Source organism: Hippocampus zosterae, chromosome 1 (assembly GCF_025434085.1).
Source record: "Hippocampus zosterae strain Florida chromosome 1, ASM2543408v3, whole genome shotgun sequence".
In the NCBI taxonomy this organism is placed as follows: domain Eukaryota; kingdom Metazoa; phylum Chordata; class Actinopteri; order Syngnathiformes; family Syngnathidae; genus Hippocampus; species Hippocampus zosterae.
In genome coordinates, this window is record NC_067451.1 from 28,387,024 (window position 1) to 28,407,500 (window position 20,477).

The following is a 20,477-nucleotide window of genomic DNA, read 5'->3' on the forward strand; positions in this document are numbered from 1 at the left end:
GGCGGGGTGCAGGAGACGACGTGTAAATGTGGATGGCGCCCTGACGCTGAATGGCAGGGGAAATAATGGCAATAAGGCAAGCAGTAGGCAAGGTGTTAAAAGTTGATTAGGTTGTTAAAGGTCACATCGTCAGACTTCATCAACTGTCCCGGTGGAGCACAAGAAGCAACTCTGGGGGCCTTCACACGGCCGCTAATGAGGCAGAAGAGAAGGCAGTCCGACTAACATATGGATGTATCTGGCTCCCGTGTACAGCTATCTTCTCATGGTACACGAGGCCACCTGATAATGCGGTGACATTGTAAAAGAACATCTCACCTTGTCTCGAGTGGATGGGAAAAGAGCTACGCACCGACATGCAGGGGCGAAAGAAGAACGAACATGTGAAGCTAGAGACATCATCAGTGACATTTTAAATGTTGGTAGCTTCGGCCCACCGTGCACCGAGCGGCGCGGCTCAACGCGGCAGCAACTCGCACGTAAAAACAGGCGATTGACCCCTTGCACAAAAAACTAAACAAAAAACATCTTGCTCCAATGGAAGTATGGCGTTATCGTGAAGAAACATGTTGAGGTGCCACATCACTTATGCAACTGTATTATTTGATACTGAGACACAGTAAACATGACACAGTTCCCAAGGATGAGGTAGAGACTGCGTTAGCCGCTAAAGTTTAGCTGGAATTAGGATGCAACAAACGGTTATTTTAATAATAAGTCGAATATTTTGATGACTAATCAAATTGGGTAAAGATTTGTTTACATTTCCATTCCTTTGTTCAAAACCAGGACATTATTTGAAATTGATGATGATTTTAGTGACTGGTTAGTCCATAACATGTCCGAAAATAGGCACAAATGATGATCAAGTCTGCTTTCCCGAAGGATATTTACTGTTGAGAAGCTAAAAATTCTGAGCACTTACAACATTTTACATTAGAAAGGGTCTCTAAAAGATGAATTGATTATCACAAGTAATTATCCATTGATGTGATAATTGATTCGCTGTCAATTAATCGTTGCAAAGAGAAGAAACAGGTCCATCCATCCATTTTCCGAACCGCTTGATCCTCACTAGGGTCGTCTTCAGGCAGTAGGCGGGGGACACCCTGAATCAGTTGCCAGCCAATCGCAGGGCAAGAAGAAACAGGTGAAAATTTAAAAACAGACTTTGAGTGTTTCAGAGGCGCTTGGCGATGACTGGGCGCCCCATTCTTTGACTGCACTCGTGTGATTCGGTGATAGGAAAACTTACTCACGATATGATGACCGTGATAAATTTCTGGTCAATGACGTAGATATTTTTCCCCCACAGCATTTGCAACAGGCTTCAATCATGTCAAATCCACCCGTTTTTTTCTATCACGGGGAGTGGCTGTTTTGCCACTTGCCATCCACTGAAAATGACATCACAGTTGCTCAAGGATCAAGTAATGGTCAATCATGGTCCAGCTTCAGAAAACAGATGATTGGTGATTGAGCCCTGAGCAACTTTGAGGTAATTTTCAGCTGACAGAAAATGGCAAAATGGGCGCACACTGAGCTGGCTAAAAACAGGTGGACTTTGCTGCTTAATTTTCCACAAACTCAATATGAATCAGAATGCAGTGCTTGGACTAGTGAAGGCATAAGTTATTGTTAAGACATTTTTTGATGTACCCTTTAAGTAAAAATATATGGATCATTTTCCATGGCACATTTGATGATGACCCTTCACAGTGCCTGGGTTCATTGCTCTAAAGCAGTGGTTCTTAACCTGGGTGCGATCAAACCCCAGGGGTTCGGTGAGTCGGTCTCATGGGTTCGACGGAGCTTCTGCCATGGAGGGTAAAACGCACGCGACTCAACATGTCAATGAGTTATGACACGCCCGCTCGGCCATCACTGGCTGCAGATGATCACATGATATTGTTTGTCCAATCAGTGCTGTGGGAAATTTAGTTCGCTTAGTAGTCAACGTGTGACTGTCGCGATAGTACGTCGTAAAATTTAAAAAAAAAAAAAGGATACTTATCTCCTGTAATTGTATTGACTTTTTTCTGTTTTTAATAAATGCATTTTTTTAATATCTTGAATTATATATATTTATTTTTCACTCATGAAGGGTTAGGTGAATGTGCACATTAACTGGTTGGGTTCAGTACCACTAAAAAGGTTAAGAACCACTGCTCCAAAGGGTCAAACCAATTGTCAGTTGCAAATATTGCTAGCACCAGCCAGCCTTCGAACAATATTGTATTTTGAGGAAGCCCACCTACACACGCATACACTCACAGTCATATTCAGGGCACACAAATTGGAGCCACGGGGTTCCAACACAGTACTGACTAAAAAGTCACTGATATATAATTAACTGATTATGAAAGATGATGTTTCTTCCTTTTAAAACGAAACCAAAAGTCATCACGGCCTTCCTCTTTCAAACACATCCCCGTGCATAGCATGATCCATCTGTACTGCAAGTGTTGAGCCATCAGCTAGGCAACTATCATACGTCCAACAGCTGCATTTATTAAAGCGACACCTCGTTTGCTTTGCTGCATCTAAATCAGGCCGGATAGCTTGGGGACCATTATGTCGCTAATATACTGAAATCATGTCCTGCGGGTTCACATGAGAGCCAAGGCGCTCCGTCAATGTCTCTTTTCTTTCAAACACATTATGGGGTGTATTGATCAATATCTTTTACTGCCACCACTTTGTTCTACTCCTCACACTAAAGCGGCACAGTGATTGACATTCATGCAATTTTCAGGGCCACTACATTTCTTTGCCTTGCAAGTAATTATTAATGGGTACGCGCATGTGTGCACGTGTGCTCTCTCCAGTCTACAGCACTGTACAGATGGATCAGGACAATGGCGGCATTTTGTAAGATTTCTGCCTGTTGGCACCAACACGTTGGGTTTAAAATGAAGCAATCGAGGTGTGAATGAAGTGTAGACCGTAAATGTGGATACAGAATGCCACTCCGCCCCCTCCATTGCGGGGCTTACGTGCATACAGTATGTGGAATTCGCGGTATAAATGTTCTGATTCATGGAGTGGCACATGAAAAGGGCAGATCGGAATAGTTCATATCACATGTAAACAGTTGACTAGAGATCATCAATTGTAACAATTTCATTTGGAATGACGTGTAAACCTGGCCATGGACAAAGTTGACCTTGGCATCAACTGGCCTAAGAAATCTGAAGTTTGCTTCCCCCCAAGTTGTTTAACCAGAGTCTTCATGAATCTGAGCCCCTTGGTTATTGGAGGTTTCACCTTTACTCCACAAGTCTTTCATCGTTCTGTGTTGTATCGTTCTATTATTCTGTTGTATTCTCAACATGAATAATGACATCAACAAACCACATGTGACGTGCACACCAAATATCAATAGGGGAACACTGCACCTATGTTTTAAAATTGAACACATTATTGCTCGTTGATTAGTGCAGAGTATTCTTGACTTTTGCAGATATTGACGTTTTTTTTTTCTTCAAGAAATTATGACCCTTCATCTATATATATATTGCGCGTCGTCCCGCACGCGGTCTGTCCTTCCGTCTGTCCCTTTTCAAAACGTACCTACTTCACCGCGCCGCTGCGCGCCACCACTGCGCCGCTCAGGCAGTGGCTCACTACGATCGCGCGGGCATCTTAGCGAAAAAATGTTGTCTACCCACAAGCATTGCAATGAAATTGTTAGTTATTTAGTAGAGCTAAACATCTCTTTATTTTCGCGATAAGCAATGAAAATGAACAAAAAGTTGAACCAAGCAACAACACTTTTGTAGGCCAAAGGCCCACCTTATCAGCCTTCCGCAGGAACTAGCTGATGAGCCGCCCGGAGGGCGGCGAACCACCACCTTACCAGCCTTCCGCAGGAACTAGCTGATAAGCCGCCCGGAGGGCGGCGAACCAGCTAGTAAAACATAAAGCAAGTCAAGATGCTCAGAATTTGGTGCCTAATTGACTGCTAAATATTTCCCACTTAGTATGACTAATTGGGGTTATGTTTGAAATTAAGTCACTTTGTCCAAACTCACCTCAAAAAATCCTAAATGAGAAATGCCCTACATTTTTAATACCTAAAGCTGAAAGAAACATGTTGGCTGTTGAATTTCAAATCCAGTGTGATGCTGTGCAAAAACAAAATGTGAAAAATTTCTAATTGTCCAGATATTTCTAGGCCTGTCTCATAATACAGGAAAGAACCAGGTTGTCACTGCATTAACGTGTGTGTTTATTTGGTTACATGTGATGTGTGAATGATCCTGTGATTTGGAGTTGGAGTCCCTCACAATAAAATGCCCTTTCAGATGGCCTGGATCACAGGCTACGGCCATCAGAAGCGATGGCAGCCACAGCTGGGCCCAGGCAGTGTAATAGCCAATCACAGATAAGAAACATCTTCTAACACATCTCGCTCCACACATGTACTGTCGCCATTTTAATTCTGAACGAGAGACAAGATCAGAGTTGCTTTCGGTATTGATGGTGGGTAAAAAAAAACAAACAAAAAAAAAAAACACACTCAGGATCAGTGCTAGCTACATTCGTCACCAATTGACTTGCGGTAGGAGAGGGTGCACACATACAACCTCTGACCAGTTAATGAGGTGTGTGTTTACCAAACATCTGCACCGATGCCATCGAAAAGCATCTTAACCTTAGAGACAAATGTAGGTTGTCGCCTCACATAACAGACATCATTATACAGCATCTTAAATGTACGGAATCAAAGGCTCTATTTTCATAGACAGCGCATCTGCCGCGGGGCAGAAATCTTCGATCTTGATTTTCGCGTGAGCGCAAAGCTTGCTACGTGTGAGTGACAATATGGCAGACCAGTCTCAGTCTCATGCCCAAGCTGGGCATGCCGGCACAGCACAGTGTCATTGGAAAATCAATCTCAATTTAGGCCTGCTCAGACCAAGTTTTAGTGCTGGTGCATGGTAGACCGTTGATATAACATGATGTATATTATTTACTAGTATATAGCAGCAAGCATCAAACCCTCTGAATTCAGAATTTACTGAACACATTCTTATTGTTATTATTATACAGTATTGTTTAAATCATCCCACTGGGTGGCACAGCTAGGCAGGACACATGATTGAAGTGACCACTCCCACAGCGGCGCAGTCGTCACTCTATCAATTGGGATAGCTTGCTCTCATCTGAGAAATTGCCAAAGTGAGTCAAAACCGCACAGGATTTATGTTGTTCACAAAAATAGTGCCCATAACGTGTAGAAAATTGCACTTTATTAGAATAAAGTTTTGCTCACTGGAATTAATGAAAATCTGCGAGATTAACATTTTATTGGATCACATTATTCATGTCTGCCCATCGTTCTGAGGTTCAGGGGTCAAATATTGATTCCAGTCTTCCTGTGTGGAGACTCTAAATCAGGGGTGCCCATTACGTCGATCCTGATCTACCGGTAGAACTAAAACAGGTTCCAAGTAGATCCGAAGAGTGTCGAGGAGAAAAAAAACAACCATTTGTGTGTCTTTGTACATGTTAGTAACATATTTTTGTGTTAATGTACGCTGCACTCTAATCATCATATCAGTGTCATTTTCATCCAAAAAAATTTAATTAAATAAAGCAGGTAAATCTTGAATTTACGGTGGCGCGTGATTACGTCACCTTAAGTTGTTAGCGCTCAGCAGTCTGCAATTGCAGCTTGTGATCAGAGCTGTTGCGATCTATCTTTTATCGTCATTATTCTCATTCAGAGTTTGCTTCGTGTACAATTCACTGAGGGCACGGGCAAAGAATAGGAATCTAGGAGGGCCCAGGGAAGCACTTTAAAACGGTACGTGTGAACTACGATAGTTAACAGGCTGCAAAAGTGCATCGCAAGCCTCAGTGTCAGGCTGTTTCTTATCATTGCGTCTGTGTGTGTACATGTGCGTGCGCGTGTCGGTAAGGGTAGATCCCGTGAGGTTAGTTGATCGAAAAGTAGATCTTTGGTCCAAAAAGTTTGGGCACCCCTGCTCTAAATTGTCAATAGGTGTGAATGTGTGTGGGTGAATAATTGTTTTTCTAAATGTGCCCTGCACATAATATACAAATATCTGGCGACTAATCAAAAGTGTACACCAGATCCCAGCCGAAGGTCAGCAGGGATAAGCTCCAGTTCGCTTGTGACCCTTATGATGATCAGCCGATAAACTGTCGCCACGTACATCACTACACTTGAGAGCACACCTAAGCTAGTAATTAAGGAAATGACCTCTGAATGTCACATAAGCCCTCTGTCATCAAACACGCACGCGCACACACACTCACACACGCACACACACACACACAGACACACGCACACACACACACACACACACACACACACACACACACACACACACACACACACGTACACCACACACACACCCACTACTAGAATAGCATAACTGTGCGTAGATGCATGAAGCTGCCAATTATTCTGCGCCTTACTGGAACCTCACTCCATCTGAGGTGTGATTGGAATAACAACCATCCTCCAAAGCATGCCATCCACCATTCCCTGCAGGGTATCATTGAAGCTGCAGGGAAAGAGGGAAGGGAGGGTGACAAGGTAAGGAAGAGGATATGTACACAGGGGTGCCATTAAAGGCGAGAGGAGGGGGTTGGATGAATCTATGGGAGCGTAACAGAGGATGAGTTTTTGACACGTCTTAGAACATTATCACAAATAATTTATGGAGGGCTCTGTCAGTCAGTTTCCTTGAAAAAGTAACTCAGTTACTTTGGTGACAATTTATTTTAAGATTAAGATATCCTTTATTTGTCCCACACTGGGGAAATTTACAGCCTCCAGCAGCAAGAATGTGGGTAGAAAGAAGAAAGAAGAAAAAAAAACAACAAACGCCGTTCAATTAAGTGCAATATAAATACAAAATGGATAAATCGCAGTGCTATTTACAATTGTTTTTCACATCATTTAATTATTATTATTATTGTTGTTATTTTTATTCATCAGCCTGACAGCAGTCGGTAGGAACGAGCGTCGGTAGCTCTCCTTCTTGCAGCGCGGGTGTAACAGTCTCTGGCTGAAGGAGCTACCTAGTGCCGCCAGGGCGGGCTGGAGAGGGTGGGAGGGACTGTCCATCATAGCTTTTAGCTTAGTTAGCATCCTTCTGTTGCCCACCTCCTCCAGAGTGTCAAGGGAGCAGCCCAGGACAGAACTGGCCTTCCTGACCAGTGGCTTCACTCTCTTTCTGTCCCGGGCTGAGATGATGCCTGACCAGCAGACAATGCCATAATGGATAGCCGAGGCCACCATCGAGTTATAGAAAGTCTTAAGGAGCGACCCCTGAACCCCAAAAGACCTCAGCTTCCTAAGTAGGAAGAGTCGGCTCTGTCCTTTCCTAATCAGGGTGTCCGTGTTTGTAGACCAGTCCAGTTTGTTGTTCAGAAGAACACCTAGGTACTTGTAGGAGGTCACCCTCTCTATGTCCATACTCTGGATGTTCATCGGTGCTGGTGAGGACTTTTTCCTGCAGAAATCCACAACCAACTCCTTAGTTTTCCTAGGGTTGATCTGGAGGAGATTCTGCTGGCACCAGTCCACAAAGTCCTTTGTCAGTCCCCTGTACTCCCGATCGTCCCCCTCTGTAATGAGGCCAACAATCGCAGAGTCATCGGAGAACTTCTGAAGGTGGCAGTTTGGAGTGGTGTGTCTGAAGTCCGAGGTGTAGAGGATGAACAAGAATGGAGCCAGAACAGTCCCCTGCGGCTAAGATTGATGACAAGTTACTTACATAGTTACATTCAGCAGATATTGTCAACTGTGGTAACATAAAAATGACACCTGATTTTGGCAGTGAATTGGAAGTGTATTTTTAACAGTCCAACTGAAGAATTGCTTTGTTGTTGTTTTTTTTTTTAAATAAAGACCAGCGTTTTTCTCACCGCAATGACTTTTATTTAAAATTAAAATGACACAGAGAAAAAACAACCATCCACGCTCACGCTCGCACCCGGGGACAATTTTGAGTGTTCCATCAACCTGCCATGCATGTTTTCAGAATGTGGGAGGAAACCGGAGTACCCGGAGAAAACCCACGCGGGCCCGGGGTGAACATGTAAACTCCTCACACGAAGGCCGGAGCCGGAGTTGAACCATGCACATTTGCACTGCGAGGCCAACGTGTTAACAAGTCGACCACTGGGCCGCCCAAATTTAAAAAGAAAATATAAAATAAAGGCAATCTTTATTTTAATGGCAAAAATCTTCATTTATAACGGACATTGTTTACAATTAGAATGATTACATTTGGAGACCTCCTCCAGTCACGCAATGTTTTGAAACTTTATTTTTATGTTTGAAACAAGCGTAGAGCCATTTGTGCTGCAATTCATGTTTTGCTTTTTTTCTCTGACAGGGTTGTTGAAGCTAGATAACATTGATGACAGCGAGTACGTGCTGTTTATTTACAGTTTTTCGCTACATTTCTCAGATCATAATTGTAATTTGCAAAATATTAAGTGCATTTCTCAAAACATTCCGTACAAATGGCAAAACACCTTGGTTCACTTGCAAAAGCCATTTTCTTTCTCAAACCCTTTGCTTCATTGCTGAAAATTAAATATGTGTCATGGAGCGTGTCAGTGCCATCACGATGACATGATGACTCCTTGTACCATTATGTACCGATATGACAGCCAAATTGCTTCGTCATGTTGTCGATATGACAGAGTTTCCTGGAGGGAGCTTCTGATGTAAGTTGCCACTTAAGTTTTAATAACAAATTCAGTATTTGTTGGATTTTTTCCCCACAATGAAACCTGAGCTGCGAAGCGCTCAAATGGACTGAGCTGCTCGTCAAATTGATTGCGTCTCGTTCCCTGCCTCCCCCTACCTTCCATCCTCCCCGTTCGCTACAAGTCTTGAGATCTTTTTTTATGTCTGTTAAATGTCTGCTGCACATGCTGAGTTTTTTTCCCCCCCCTCAGGCTTAAGGTGAAGAGTCCGTCGTCCTATTGTTTTCCTTTCACATCTAAGATCTTTGTCCGCTAAACAGCTTCCTGTTCTGTCTCCCTATGTTGGTCATTGTTTTTGCTTACTGTATGTTTCTCTGGTCGGGTTTGAACTAGTAAGGTAAATTCCTTGTGTGATGGCCAATAAATCCCATTCTGACTCTCATTTTAAATTGAAAGTTACACCTGCGTATATGTGGATGATAGTTGGCAAGAGACTGGGCAAGATTCACATTTGACTGTTCCTGCTTGCACTGTAATTTGTTGACAGACAATCTCCTTGTGATACAGAAAGACAAATGACAGCACTGTGTAGCCTAAAGGGGGAAAAAAGCTCATCCAAATAAGAATTACAGCGCAGTTTTCCTACTTCCTTTGGGCCACAATTTCTCATCCGCATCTCAACAATTATCTTCACTTGCTATGACCCACTTCAGCAAACTGGCTGATCATTGGCTGATCAAATGCTTCACACATTTCTCTTTGTTAAAATAAGTGAAGACTCTGACTCAGGTGCCGAAAAAAGTGTGACCAGGTCATCCCAAGTGTTAACGTTTTGAAATGTTTAAAGAGTAACTGTAGTCTGAATACGGACTGACAAGCACGTTAGATTCGTCGATTTTGGACGATGTGCACATTTTAGAGTCGCTCGTTACTTAGTGTTAAGGAATTATTCCGCTAGAAGTAGTAGTAGAACATTGTTGATGAATTTCATCTTGCTATGAGAACTATTGACACTAGTCTCTGTCCTGAACATCTGCTTGTACTTAAAACAAAGAGTGTAGGGTGAAGTTGGGGTCCTATTTCCCCTTGAGTGATTAACAGTCCCCTGGCCGTCTTCTTTTGCGTCCCCCACATCGTGAAAGTCCCTGAAGGCTGTCAAGTGCCTTCGAAGAGGAAACCTAATCTCAAGATTTGTGGACCAGCAGATATTCTCTGTACTTTGTCAAAATGCAAAGATCAAACTTTGCTTGACTTTTTATTTCAGATTTTTACATAAGGGGAAGGACTGCCCGCCCCTAATTAACATAATTAACATACTATGCCTATATGTACGTGTGACTGAAGTTCCTCGGGGCTTCCTGATGAAATCTGAGACTCACAGGAGCCCGAATCGATTCGTGTTGCGTTGTGATAAACTGAAGAAAAGACTACGTGGTGTTGGGTCTTCTTCCACCTTATAGAGAGATAAAAGAACCTGTAACCAAGGAAGGGCCAAAAGCAAATTGACAGTTCCCATTCCTCAACACCTAGCTACTTAAATAACACGCTACTGACGTTACTTGTTCTAACGGTGGCCCAAAAAGGCAAAGGAGGAGTTGGAATGGAGCAAAAAGATGAGGATTAGGTGAGGAGGAAACGAAAGGGGGAAGGAGTCAAAACCGGGTCTCCCTGGCAGCGTTCCGAGGCAGAGGCACTGTGAGAGTGAGTGCTGTCTGAGTGACACTCGCTCTCATAGCCACCCCCTCCTCTGGGGAAATAACCCTCTTAATACAGCATGCTCTTTCAGATAGACAAGATCCCCCTTCTTCTCACTGGATATGAAACACTCCCCCTTGCGATTTTAATACCTGGGATAAGGGCTGGAAGTCTAATTGACAACAATGTGATGCCGAGCAGCTCAGGAAACATCAATGTCTTGGGCCGCCTCCTTTCGAACGGGGAAGGCACAAAGCGATTGGCTGGCGACGTTAACAGTGACCTGCCATTGGTTCACTTGTCGGGAGAGGGCTTAACATTCAGTGGCACGAAACTGTATCGCCGCAATATTGGTTTCAGTTGTTTCAACATGCCTGATCGCCATATACTGTATGTGGCCCTTACTATTTTTAACGTCCGACTTCCATAAGGAAACACAATGTGACAATCACTTGGAGACGGAGCTAATTAACAGCCGATATTGCTGACCGAAGGGACGAATCAATAGCGTCAAGGCGGGCCCGGTCGCAGCAGGCCGAGCAATAAGACCTGCCGACTGCGCAGCCTTTTCAGTGTGAGCTCAGGGAGGTCTTTTTCTCGCCATACTGGGAAATCACTCCACAGTCAGGCTGCTCGGTACACACAGTGCACTGCGGAGCGTGAACACACACACACACACACACACACGCACACACACACACACACACACACACACACACACACACACACACACACACACACACACACACACACACACACACACACACACACATCATATTAGCATTACAAAGGCTTTCCCACCATCAGTGTCATGGAGTGTTTCCATGCTTTGATTGCTGATGTGTCCATAGGTGCTGCCAATGGCTTGAAATGACAAACGTATTTATTAGTGACTCTCTAACGTTCACCTGCAGTAACACACTCAAAGCCCTCTGGCTATTTTTCTAAGATCTTACTCTTCCTTTGTAATTCATGTCCAATGGTGCCTTGACATGCAAGTTGAATTTGTTTTGCGACCGAGCCTGCAACACAACTTGGATATGAGATCAAATGTTCTCCATTGAAATGAATTGAAAGGTCGTCCATTCCAGACACCCGAAAAAAAGTCAACAAAAGAGAACAAAACGAAACATAATTTCTCTATTGCCGTATTTTCTGCACTATAAGGCGCACCTAAAAGTCTTCAATTTCCTTAAAAGCTCACACTGCGCCTTAAAATCCGGTGCACCTTGTGTATGGCCATTATGGTAATATGTCGACCCCAAAATGGCTCCTTGCTGAAGACATGCAATAGAACACGGAACTAGAATAGCGGCAAGAGAGTTCAGCATTAACGAGTCAATGTTATAACTTGCTGTTTGTTCAGTTAAGTTTTTGTTGCAGCACCGAAAAAAGGAGAGCTGTGTGTTGGCTTTTTAAAACGCACAGTTTATTAGTGGTTTTCATAGCCTCAACAAATACAGGTACGTCATTGTCCGTCTCCGTGCCTTCTCTTCCTCCGTTCGACTAGAGAGGTGTTCATGACCGCCTCCGAAAAACGTAAATTAACGGTTCCTGAATACAGTACAAAACAAAGGAATAAATAACAAATGCTTCTGAGACAGTCCTGTCTCCTACATTTTACTGACATCTGATCCTTCTGTTTGCATTTCCTTAAGCGTAGCTCCATCTAGTGGATGGATTATAGGTTGTGTTTTATAATCTGGTGCGTCCAACATATGAAAACAATTACAAAATAGGCCACTGAATTCAAATTCAATTAAATTCATTGAAGGTACTGCTCATAATTCAGTGCACCTTGTAGTGTGGAAAATACGGTACGTGTCTCATTCACTGACACTGCCGAGTATACTTGTCAATTATATTTTTTTCACTGGGATGTGTGGTGTGGGTGCAATGCTGCTCGACTGTAAATTTCAAGCTTGGAAACCACTCTACTGATGCACACCCACCAGTAGATGGAACCGATGCAGCATTTTGGGTATGAGATCAACCCAGTTTGTGAGTCCACGGGGAGAAACGGCTGCATTTTGTTACACCAGCTGTTGTTGTACTGCTGAATATAAAGGAACGGGAAAAGGCACAATCAACTAAGATCAAATTTTCGTTTTTCCTGGTGAAAGGACAGGAGAAATTTCATAAATTTAGATTTCTTTCCATTCCTTTTTTAGCATTGAAAACTAGTGTGTCATTGGCTGTCCATCATTTTTTTTCAAAGTTGTTCACGTTGAAAATTCAAATTCAAACAAAAACGGATGAATGGAAGGGATAATCCCCAATTCCTTTTGTTAGCATTCCGGCAGCAGCATCTCTCAGCAGTCAAGAATTGTAAAAGAAAAAAAGGAAGGAATTGTAATGTCTAGCCCACAGTGATTCCCAAAATGTGCTGGTCTTGTGACCTTCTCTAAGAGAGTGGTGTAGAGAAATCCTATAAAGAGCTATGTTCCGCTCAGTGAGAGCAGATCGAGCTCAGTGCTTTACGCTGCGGCCGACGGGAGTGAAAAGACTTGGCTCGTTCACACAAGCTCCCCTTTGCTTTCCACTGTAGCTTGTTGTCACTAGCCTCTGGTCCGACGCCAGTCGCCTACTTGGCAGGGAGAGGTGCTGTACAAAGCAAATGGCAGAACTGGTAAATAATGCTGATAGACTGTGATACAGAGAGAAGCGGCCTCTTTATTCTACAATCCACTTTAGCGAGGAGAACGCCACCACCGTTTGTCTTTGTCACTTTAAAAAAGCAGGGAAGAATTTATCTAACTTTTGTTATCTCACATTTTGAACAACAAATTGCTCCGAGGCGATGGTTTGCCATGGCAGCCAGTAATGCAGGAGCAGGTCATTTACAGCTCAAGTCGAATGCTTAACAATCACGCTGAGGAAAGCGAGGAAGGTGGAAAGTGAGGGGAAACACTCATCGAAACAGTGGTGTTTTGAAAAGGTGGTGGGAGACAAACTACTCAGGTAGCTTCCATATTGGAATGCATTTGTTTTGTTCCCCGGCAATCTACTTAGAGAACACCACCGCAGACAGCAGCAAAGAGTCTTCATTAAAAGAGTTGGAAACTTCAGTATTTGAGTGGACACTTAATGGGGAAAGTGGTAAGAGTTACAGCACATATGTTCAGTTTTTGATTTAATCCAACCAAATCGTTCCACTTCAAGATGTACCATTCTTGAGAGAAAAAAACACTTTGTTTGCAGCCTTGGACAGAAAACATTATTCTGAAAGCACCATTAGATGTAATCGGCGGCTTAACTTTCACTCATAGTAGTTGGCTCAGAACATCTAACCTTGCAGCCCTGTGAGAATGAAGGCAGTCGAGGGTGAGCACACTTGTCAAAGCCAATAGCCACCTGTAGAAGACAAGACCGGGGAGGAGGCAGCCAAAGTGATGCGCGGAAATGAGAGGCACAAAAAAATCACCTCTCCTAATATGCCACGGGGAACAGGCTAACACTGCTTCAAGCATGATGAAAGGAACAGAATCCACCAAAGCTCCCTGCGTGCGGATCATCAAACAAGCCTGCCACTAAAAGCCCAGACATTCACATTCAATTGGGAAAGTTGCTGCAATCTAAGACAAGCGAAAGATGCAAGGAAGAAATATATATAGATATATAAATGTATCTCTCTCTCTCTCTCTCTCTCTCCCTCTCTCTCTCTCCCTCTCTCTCTCTCTCTCTCTCTCTCTCTCTCTCTCTCTCTCTCTCTCTCTCTCTCTCTCTCTCTCTCTCTCTCTCTCTCTATCTCTCTCTCTCTCTCTCTCTCTCTCTATATATATATATATATATATAGATATATAGATAGATCTATGTATATAGATAGATAGATAGATAGATATACATATACTGGTAATTTACATGCATTTTAGTGGATGACTGAAACAAAGACACAGATATATATATATATATATATATATATATATATATATATATATATATAGATAGATATATAGATAGATCTATGTATATAGATAGATAGATAGATAGATAGATAGATAGATAGATAGATAGATAGATAGATAGATATACATATACCGGTAATTTACATGCATTTTAGTGGATGACTGAAACAAAGACACAGATGTGACAATTTTTAACTGTGAAAAAATGTATTTAATTGCCAGAACAGAACAGACCAAAAGATAAAGTGCCCTTTTAGGACTTTCTTTTTCACAATACTATTGGCGGGGCGGCCCGGTAGTCCAGTGGTTAGCACGTCGGCTTCACGGTGCAGAGGTAACGGGTTCGATTCCACCTCCGGCCTCCCTGTGTGGAGTTTGCATGTTATCCCCGGGCCTGCGTGGGTTTTCTCCGGGTGCTCCGGTTTCCTCCCACATTCTAAAAAAAAAACATGCGTGGCAGGCTGACTGAACACTCTAAATTGTCCCTAGGTGTGAGTGTGAGCGTGGATGGTTGTTCATCTCTGTGTGCCCTGTGATTGGCTGGCAACCGATTCAGGGTGTCTCCCGCCTACTGCCCGGAGACAGCTGGGATAGACTCCAGCACCCCCTGCGACCCTAGTGAGATGAATGAATACTATTGGCTCGAAATGGTTTCTGCATTGCAACTGAAAGGTTACATCACATGTCTCAATCAGGAGCATGTTTTCTAATCCTTTGTCTTCTTGGTGTACAGTCCGGAACAATGTACTTTGCAAGTGAAGTTGAGTGTTTGTCCGACGCTGACGTCCTGAGACCAGTCCCTTGATTGAGTTTGGTTTGCTTCAAACTCTTACTTAGACAGCTCGCGCTAACAGCTGTGCTCACTACTATGTAATTTACACATGGATGATACACAGATATGAATAGAAGATGAGATGCTGGCTATGTCGGTCGGGGAAATGTTCCCAGCAAAGGCAATGCATGAACACTGAAAAGAAGTCACCCAATCATTTCTGGAAAAACTTTTACTATGTTTACTTCTTTTTTTTTTTTTGCTAACATAACATCATGTGTCATTACAAAATTACATCTTTATTGATGCAGCACTTTCACAACAGCTGAAGCTGTATACAGAACATTTAACATAAACTAATAATGCAATACAATACACGTGCAAGCATCTTTGTTATTTTGGTGTCCCTGAAGTCCACAAGTGTGAAATGTGCTGAGAGTCTCCAGTAGGGGCAACCACTGAGTGTCACACACGTAGCTCAAGGTGGCATTGTCCGATTTACTTCTCCTTCAACCGGAGGATTTTAAGTGCTTCTGTGGCGTGCAGACTCCTTTTTGCACAGTTAGCACAAAAGGACTCTTTTGTCAAGGCTTCCATCAGGTAGCTGAAATGAAATCACCTTCCATTAATCCTAACAACGCAGTTCTGTCTGATTCGTCTCTTTTAGTCGCCTCCAGCTGCAGGGTTGGTGTACCAGGAACACTGACAAAGGTTCCGGGTAGATTAAAGTGCATTATTTTTAATACACTAATTAAAATTAATTAATCACAATTAACAAGTTAAAAGTCCCATCACTACGTAAAATCAAACAATGAAAAAAAAACATACTGTGATTTTTTTTTTCAGTGCAAAGGGCTGCTGCGCATGAAAAAAATACCATTTTAGTAAAGCAAAAATATTGTGCAATATACATTTTCCACGAAATGCAGGTTTAATTCCCTCCAGAAAAAAAAGCTCTGCCAATGATGCCGAGTCACGAATTTTGGTGGGTCTAATGCAGTGGAAGAAACCCCCACCATAATCCCCCCCCCCCTTTTTTTTTAACGTTTTGGGGAGAATTATTCAAGGAGCCTTTCAGCGAGTGGTTGCAAACCGCCAGGTGCCCATGCCTGGTCTTGACTGAACTGAAAACAAATGTAATATTGTTCCTTTGCCCCACCCCTAATGTGTAGCAGGTCTCAACAGCATTTGGTTTCATGTATGCATGTTGTATCAGCGCAATATTATGACTAGTATAAATCATGTGTCGAAACACGCAGGATTACAAATGGACCATTAAATCCATCCAGTTGTAATTTGCAGTGGGGATCCGAAGGAAACAGTAAAGATTGAATAAAGATGCAGCCGGGAAAAGATATCAGAGGATGTCAGCCACGCCACAAAGACCGCAGAAGATGATGACGATACATCATCGGCATGATCACAACATGTCAATTCATGAGATATTCTTGTTGCTACAAGCCGTCACCTCGCATGGCTTCAGCTTCGGGCGGGAGAACGACAAAGAGCCGACGCGAAGATGAATAAAATAAGAGCATAAAGTATGAATCTCTTTCATAGTGTAGACAGTACACGAGGTCAAATAACATCAGTGTGCATAGAGGAGGGCAGGCTTTTACACTTGGACTGCAGTGTAGTGGTGCAGCAAAACAGACCCAGCAACAGGGCGAGAGTGTGAATGCATTTCAGTGCGTAAAGCGGCACCGGGAGCGTAGAGCGAGGAGGGAGGAGAACGGCGAATGAAGGCAGGCAAGGAAGAAAGCGAGGAATCCATGCACAGCGTCGACACGTGACACAGCTAGCCAGTTCATGCAGCCCTCTCTTTCATATATATTTAAACACGACTCCACTTTTTTTGACTCAAACTGTTTGCTCAGTCAAAACAAAAGGTAAATACACTAAGCATGCTGTAGTGGTATCCGATAGAGGCAGAACACACACCGCATTGAAAACAAGGACAACAACATTCGGACATCATTTTTTGGGGAGATGCAAGGCCGACCAGGATGATATGCATATTATGTTTTACAAAAATACTACATTTAAAATGTCATATGTACACGTGGGGAGAACGCAAAGCGCCAAGTCGAAGTCTCTTTAGCCGAAATACACAAGTGCAGTTAAATGGGTCTATCGATCATTGCCAACAACTTCTCAGAACATCCACATTGTATCCTTTATTGTCACCAACCCGCCTCTTCCATGAGAACCATGCCATGTTTTTCTGGTTCAATGAAAAATTATAAAGTCCTATAAAGTGTATGTGGAGCCTGATAATCCGATACAGTGTCACAGTTTTTCTGATGCAGAGTGTCAGCAGATGTGTGGTGCTCGATCTCTTGGCGTGAGATGAAGAGTTACCGGCTGTCATTTTTTCGAGATGCGCTTCAATCGCATTTGGATGCGTCGCTCGGAATGCTGTGGGCTAATGCAAGGGTCACCAACATGAAACCCAAGGGGAACCAGGTACCCTCAAGGGACCACATAAGTAGCTTGTGTGCGTGTTCGGGAAATGGCTCATATATACATATACGGTATATATATATAATGTATTCATCGATCCATCCATTATCTGAACTGCTTTATCCCCATGAGGGTCGTGGGCCTGTTGGAGCCTATCCCAGCTGTCTTCAGGCAGTAGGCGGGCTACACCCAGAACTGGTTGCCAGCCAATTGCAAGGCACACATAGGCAAACAATAGTTCACGTTCACAATCAAACCGAAGGATAATGTACAGTGTTCAATTGACCTACCATGGATGATGTGGAAAGTTAGAGGAAACCAGTGTACCCGGAGAAAACCCACACAGGCACGGGGAGCATAGGCAAACGCAACACAGGAAGGCCGGGGCCCGGTATCGAACCCTGCACCTCTGTACTGTGAGGCCGACGTGCTCACCAATCGATCGCTGTGCACATCACCACAGAAAAATTACAACCATTGTGATGTGTCAGAGTGTCGATCAAACCTGAACAATATCATCAGAGCAAGAACATTTGACACAGTTCTTGGATTGAATATGGTTCTACTGTGCAAGTGCTCATAAGATTGTGGCTGGTCAGTGAATATTTTGGAAAAAAGAAAAAAACACAAGCGTCACTCCCCATGTCAGCAAGGGAGTGGATGATGGAGAATTTCCTTACATTTCAATGAAAAGCAAAAGGCTGTAGTGATTTGATACAGTCGAAGTGTGATCTTTACACACGTGTGTATCTTCAAGGCCCTTTAGTTGTTGTTTATACATGGGTGACGGTGCGAGAAAATAAGAGGGTGTATTTGCTGGGCTCTATGTCTTTTTGTAAGAGAGAGCGAGAGCGGCATTGACGCAGTGTCGATGGAGAGAAAGAGCATTGAAAGGAAGAGTGAAAGAGAAAGAACATGAAAGTCAGTGTTGTGTGTGTGTGGGGGGGGGGGGGGGGGGGGAGGTAGCCCAGGGGCTAAGTGAGATTACAGATGCACACACAATGTTCTGGAGCACGGGGCTGAATAACAGAGTGTTGCTGTTTCTCTAGAGCTGCTGGCTGCAGTTCACTGTGTGCTCAATGCCCAGGGCAGCCATTCACAGACGCCCCCTTCACAGCAGTGGCGGCGCATACAATCTCACAGCCCAAATGACAGAGTTGCTCCAACAGCATGGTCACTTGCACCAAAACAACCAGCATGTTACATCGGCAACTTTCAAGAGACAACGTTTCTTTATTTGTCACCATTTTTTTTGGAGCATCTATGTTACAGCAGGAAAACTGCATCCATTATCACAACTATCATGTAAACACTCCGGCTCATGTTAGTCAAATGAAGGTAGAAACAAGATGATTAACCTGGATTAGCGGTCAATTCTGTAAATTAGAAGAGGCTTGTCGAGAGGCTCTCCTGCTTACTGATTCCGCAGGATATGGCTAAGTGTTTCTTCATACCAACATCAGCGTCGCTATTAGCAGTCTTGTAAAGAGAGAGAAACCCATTGAATGATAAACACCAGCAACTTATTTTCTCTCTGCTAATTTGCTGCTCTTAACAAACGAGAGATTTTTGCACACTGCAAGCAGCCCTAATGACACCAAAGCTCATCATTAATGAATTATGCAGACAGAGGTTACAAGGGAACATGACTGTGAGCTGCATACAGTAGAAATGTACATTGATCTGTTTTTTCTAATGAATTTGCTAAAGTGCAAAGAGATCGGGTGTTGTTCTTAATGTATTCAGAGAGTGGGAGAATGTCTGGTGGCAGGCTGTCAAAAAAAAACATGGTAGTGTATGTTTGGCTGCACTGCGACGGAGAGCAAATTTTCCGCACTATTAGACGCACCTAAAAGCATTCCGTTTTCTCAAAAGCCGACCGTGCACCTTATACTCTGAAGTGCCTTATAGTGCAGAAAATATGTTAAATGAATGGATAAAAAATTGGTGACAGGCTTAATGTGGTACTAAAAGTAGAAGCATGCCAAGCAATGGTGTATGACGATGGTTTCTGTTGGCGGGCACCTGGCTGATACTTTGGTTACTGTTTGGTACTTTTATGCTGTTTTGGGGTAAAAGAAAAAAGCATCTGTTGTGTGTGTGCGCGTGCATGTGCGTGTGTGTATGTATCCATCCATCCATTTTCCGATCCGCTTTATACTCGACAGGGTCGCAGGGGGGTGCTGGAGCCTATCCCAGCTGTGTTCAGGCAGTAGGCAGGGGACACCCTGAACCGGTTGCCAGCCAATCACAGGGCACACAGAGACGAACAACCATCCGCGCTCACACTCACCTAGGGACAATTTAGAGCAGGGGTGGCCAACTCGCGGCTCTATGTCCGGTTCAATGCAGCTCCCGGGCTTTCACACGACAAGCGTCCAAAACGGCTTGGCAGGGGTGCTGCCATTCAAAAGGCGCTAAAGACACAGATCGTACTACGTCAGACTATCATCAATCCCGTTACTTATTGACATAGAGGGTAACATAGAGGGTATCTTCAACCTGAGCCTGAAGCTGGGCAGAGCTCCACAGCTGTGGAAAACTTCGTGCCTGGTCCCAGTGCCCAAGACCCCCCACCCTAAGGAGCTGAACAGCTACAGACCGGTGGCGCTGACGTCTCACCTGATGAAGACGCTGGAGAGACTCATCCTCGCCCACCTTCGTCCGCTGGTGAGCCCGTCACTGGACCCGCTGCAGTTTGCCTATCAGCCTGGCATCGGCGTGGAAGACGCCATTATCTACCTCCTCCACTCAGTGCTGTCACACTTGGAGAAGGCTGGGAGCACTGTGAGAATCATGTTCTTTGATTTCTCCAGTGCCTTCAACACCATCCAGCCCAATTTGCTGGGAGGCAAACTGCAGAACGCCGGAGTGGACCACCATCTCACAGCATGGATCATAGATTACCTCACAAATCGGCCGCAGTACGTGAGATTGCAGAG

At 43.8% G+C, this 20,477-nt stretch overlaps 2 protein-coding genes across 5 annotated transcripts in view; one reads left to right on the forward strand and one right to left on the reverse strand.

The window, feature by feature from the left end:
• LOC127607134 (platelet-derived growth factor receptor-like protein) overlaps positions 1-3,089 on the forward strand; it is a 97,791-nt gene extending 94,702 nt beyond the window's left edge. The window contains exon 8 of the mRNA XM_052075259.1: positions 3,060-3,089. Coding sequence (XP_051931219.1) covers positions 3,060-3,074 — 15 coding nt within the window. The 3' untranslated portion in view covers positions 3,075-3,089. The remainder of the gene's footprint in view (positions 1-3,059) is intronic.
• nexmifb (neurite extension and migration factor b) overlaps positions 1-20,477 on the reverse strand; it is a 103,882-nt gene that overhangs the window by 29,177 nt on the left and 54,228 nt on the right. The gene's annotated exons all lie outside the window — the stretch shown is intronic.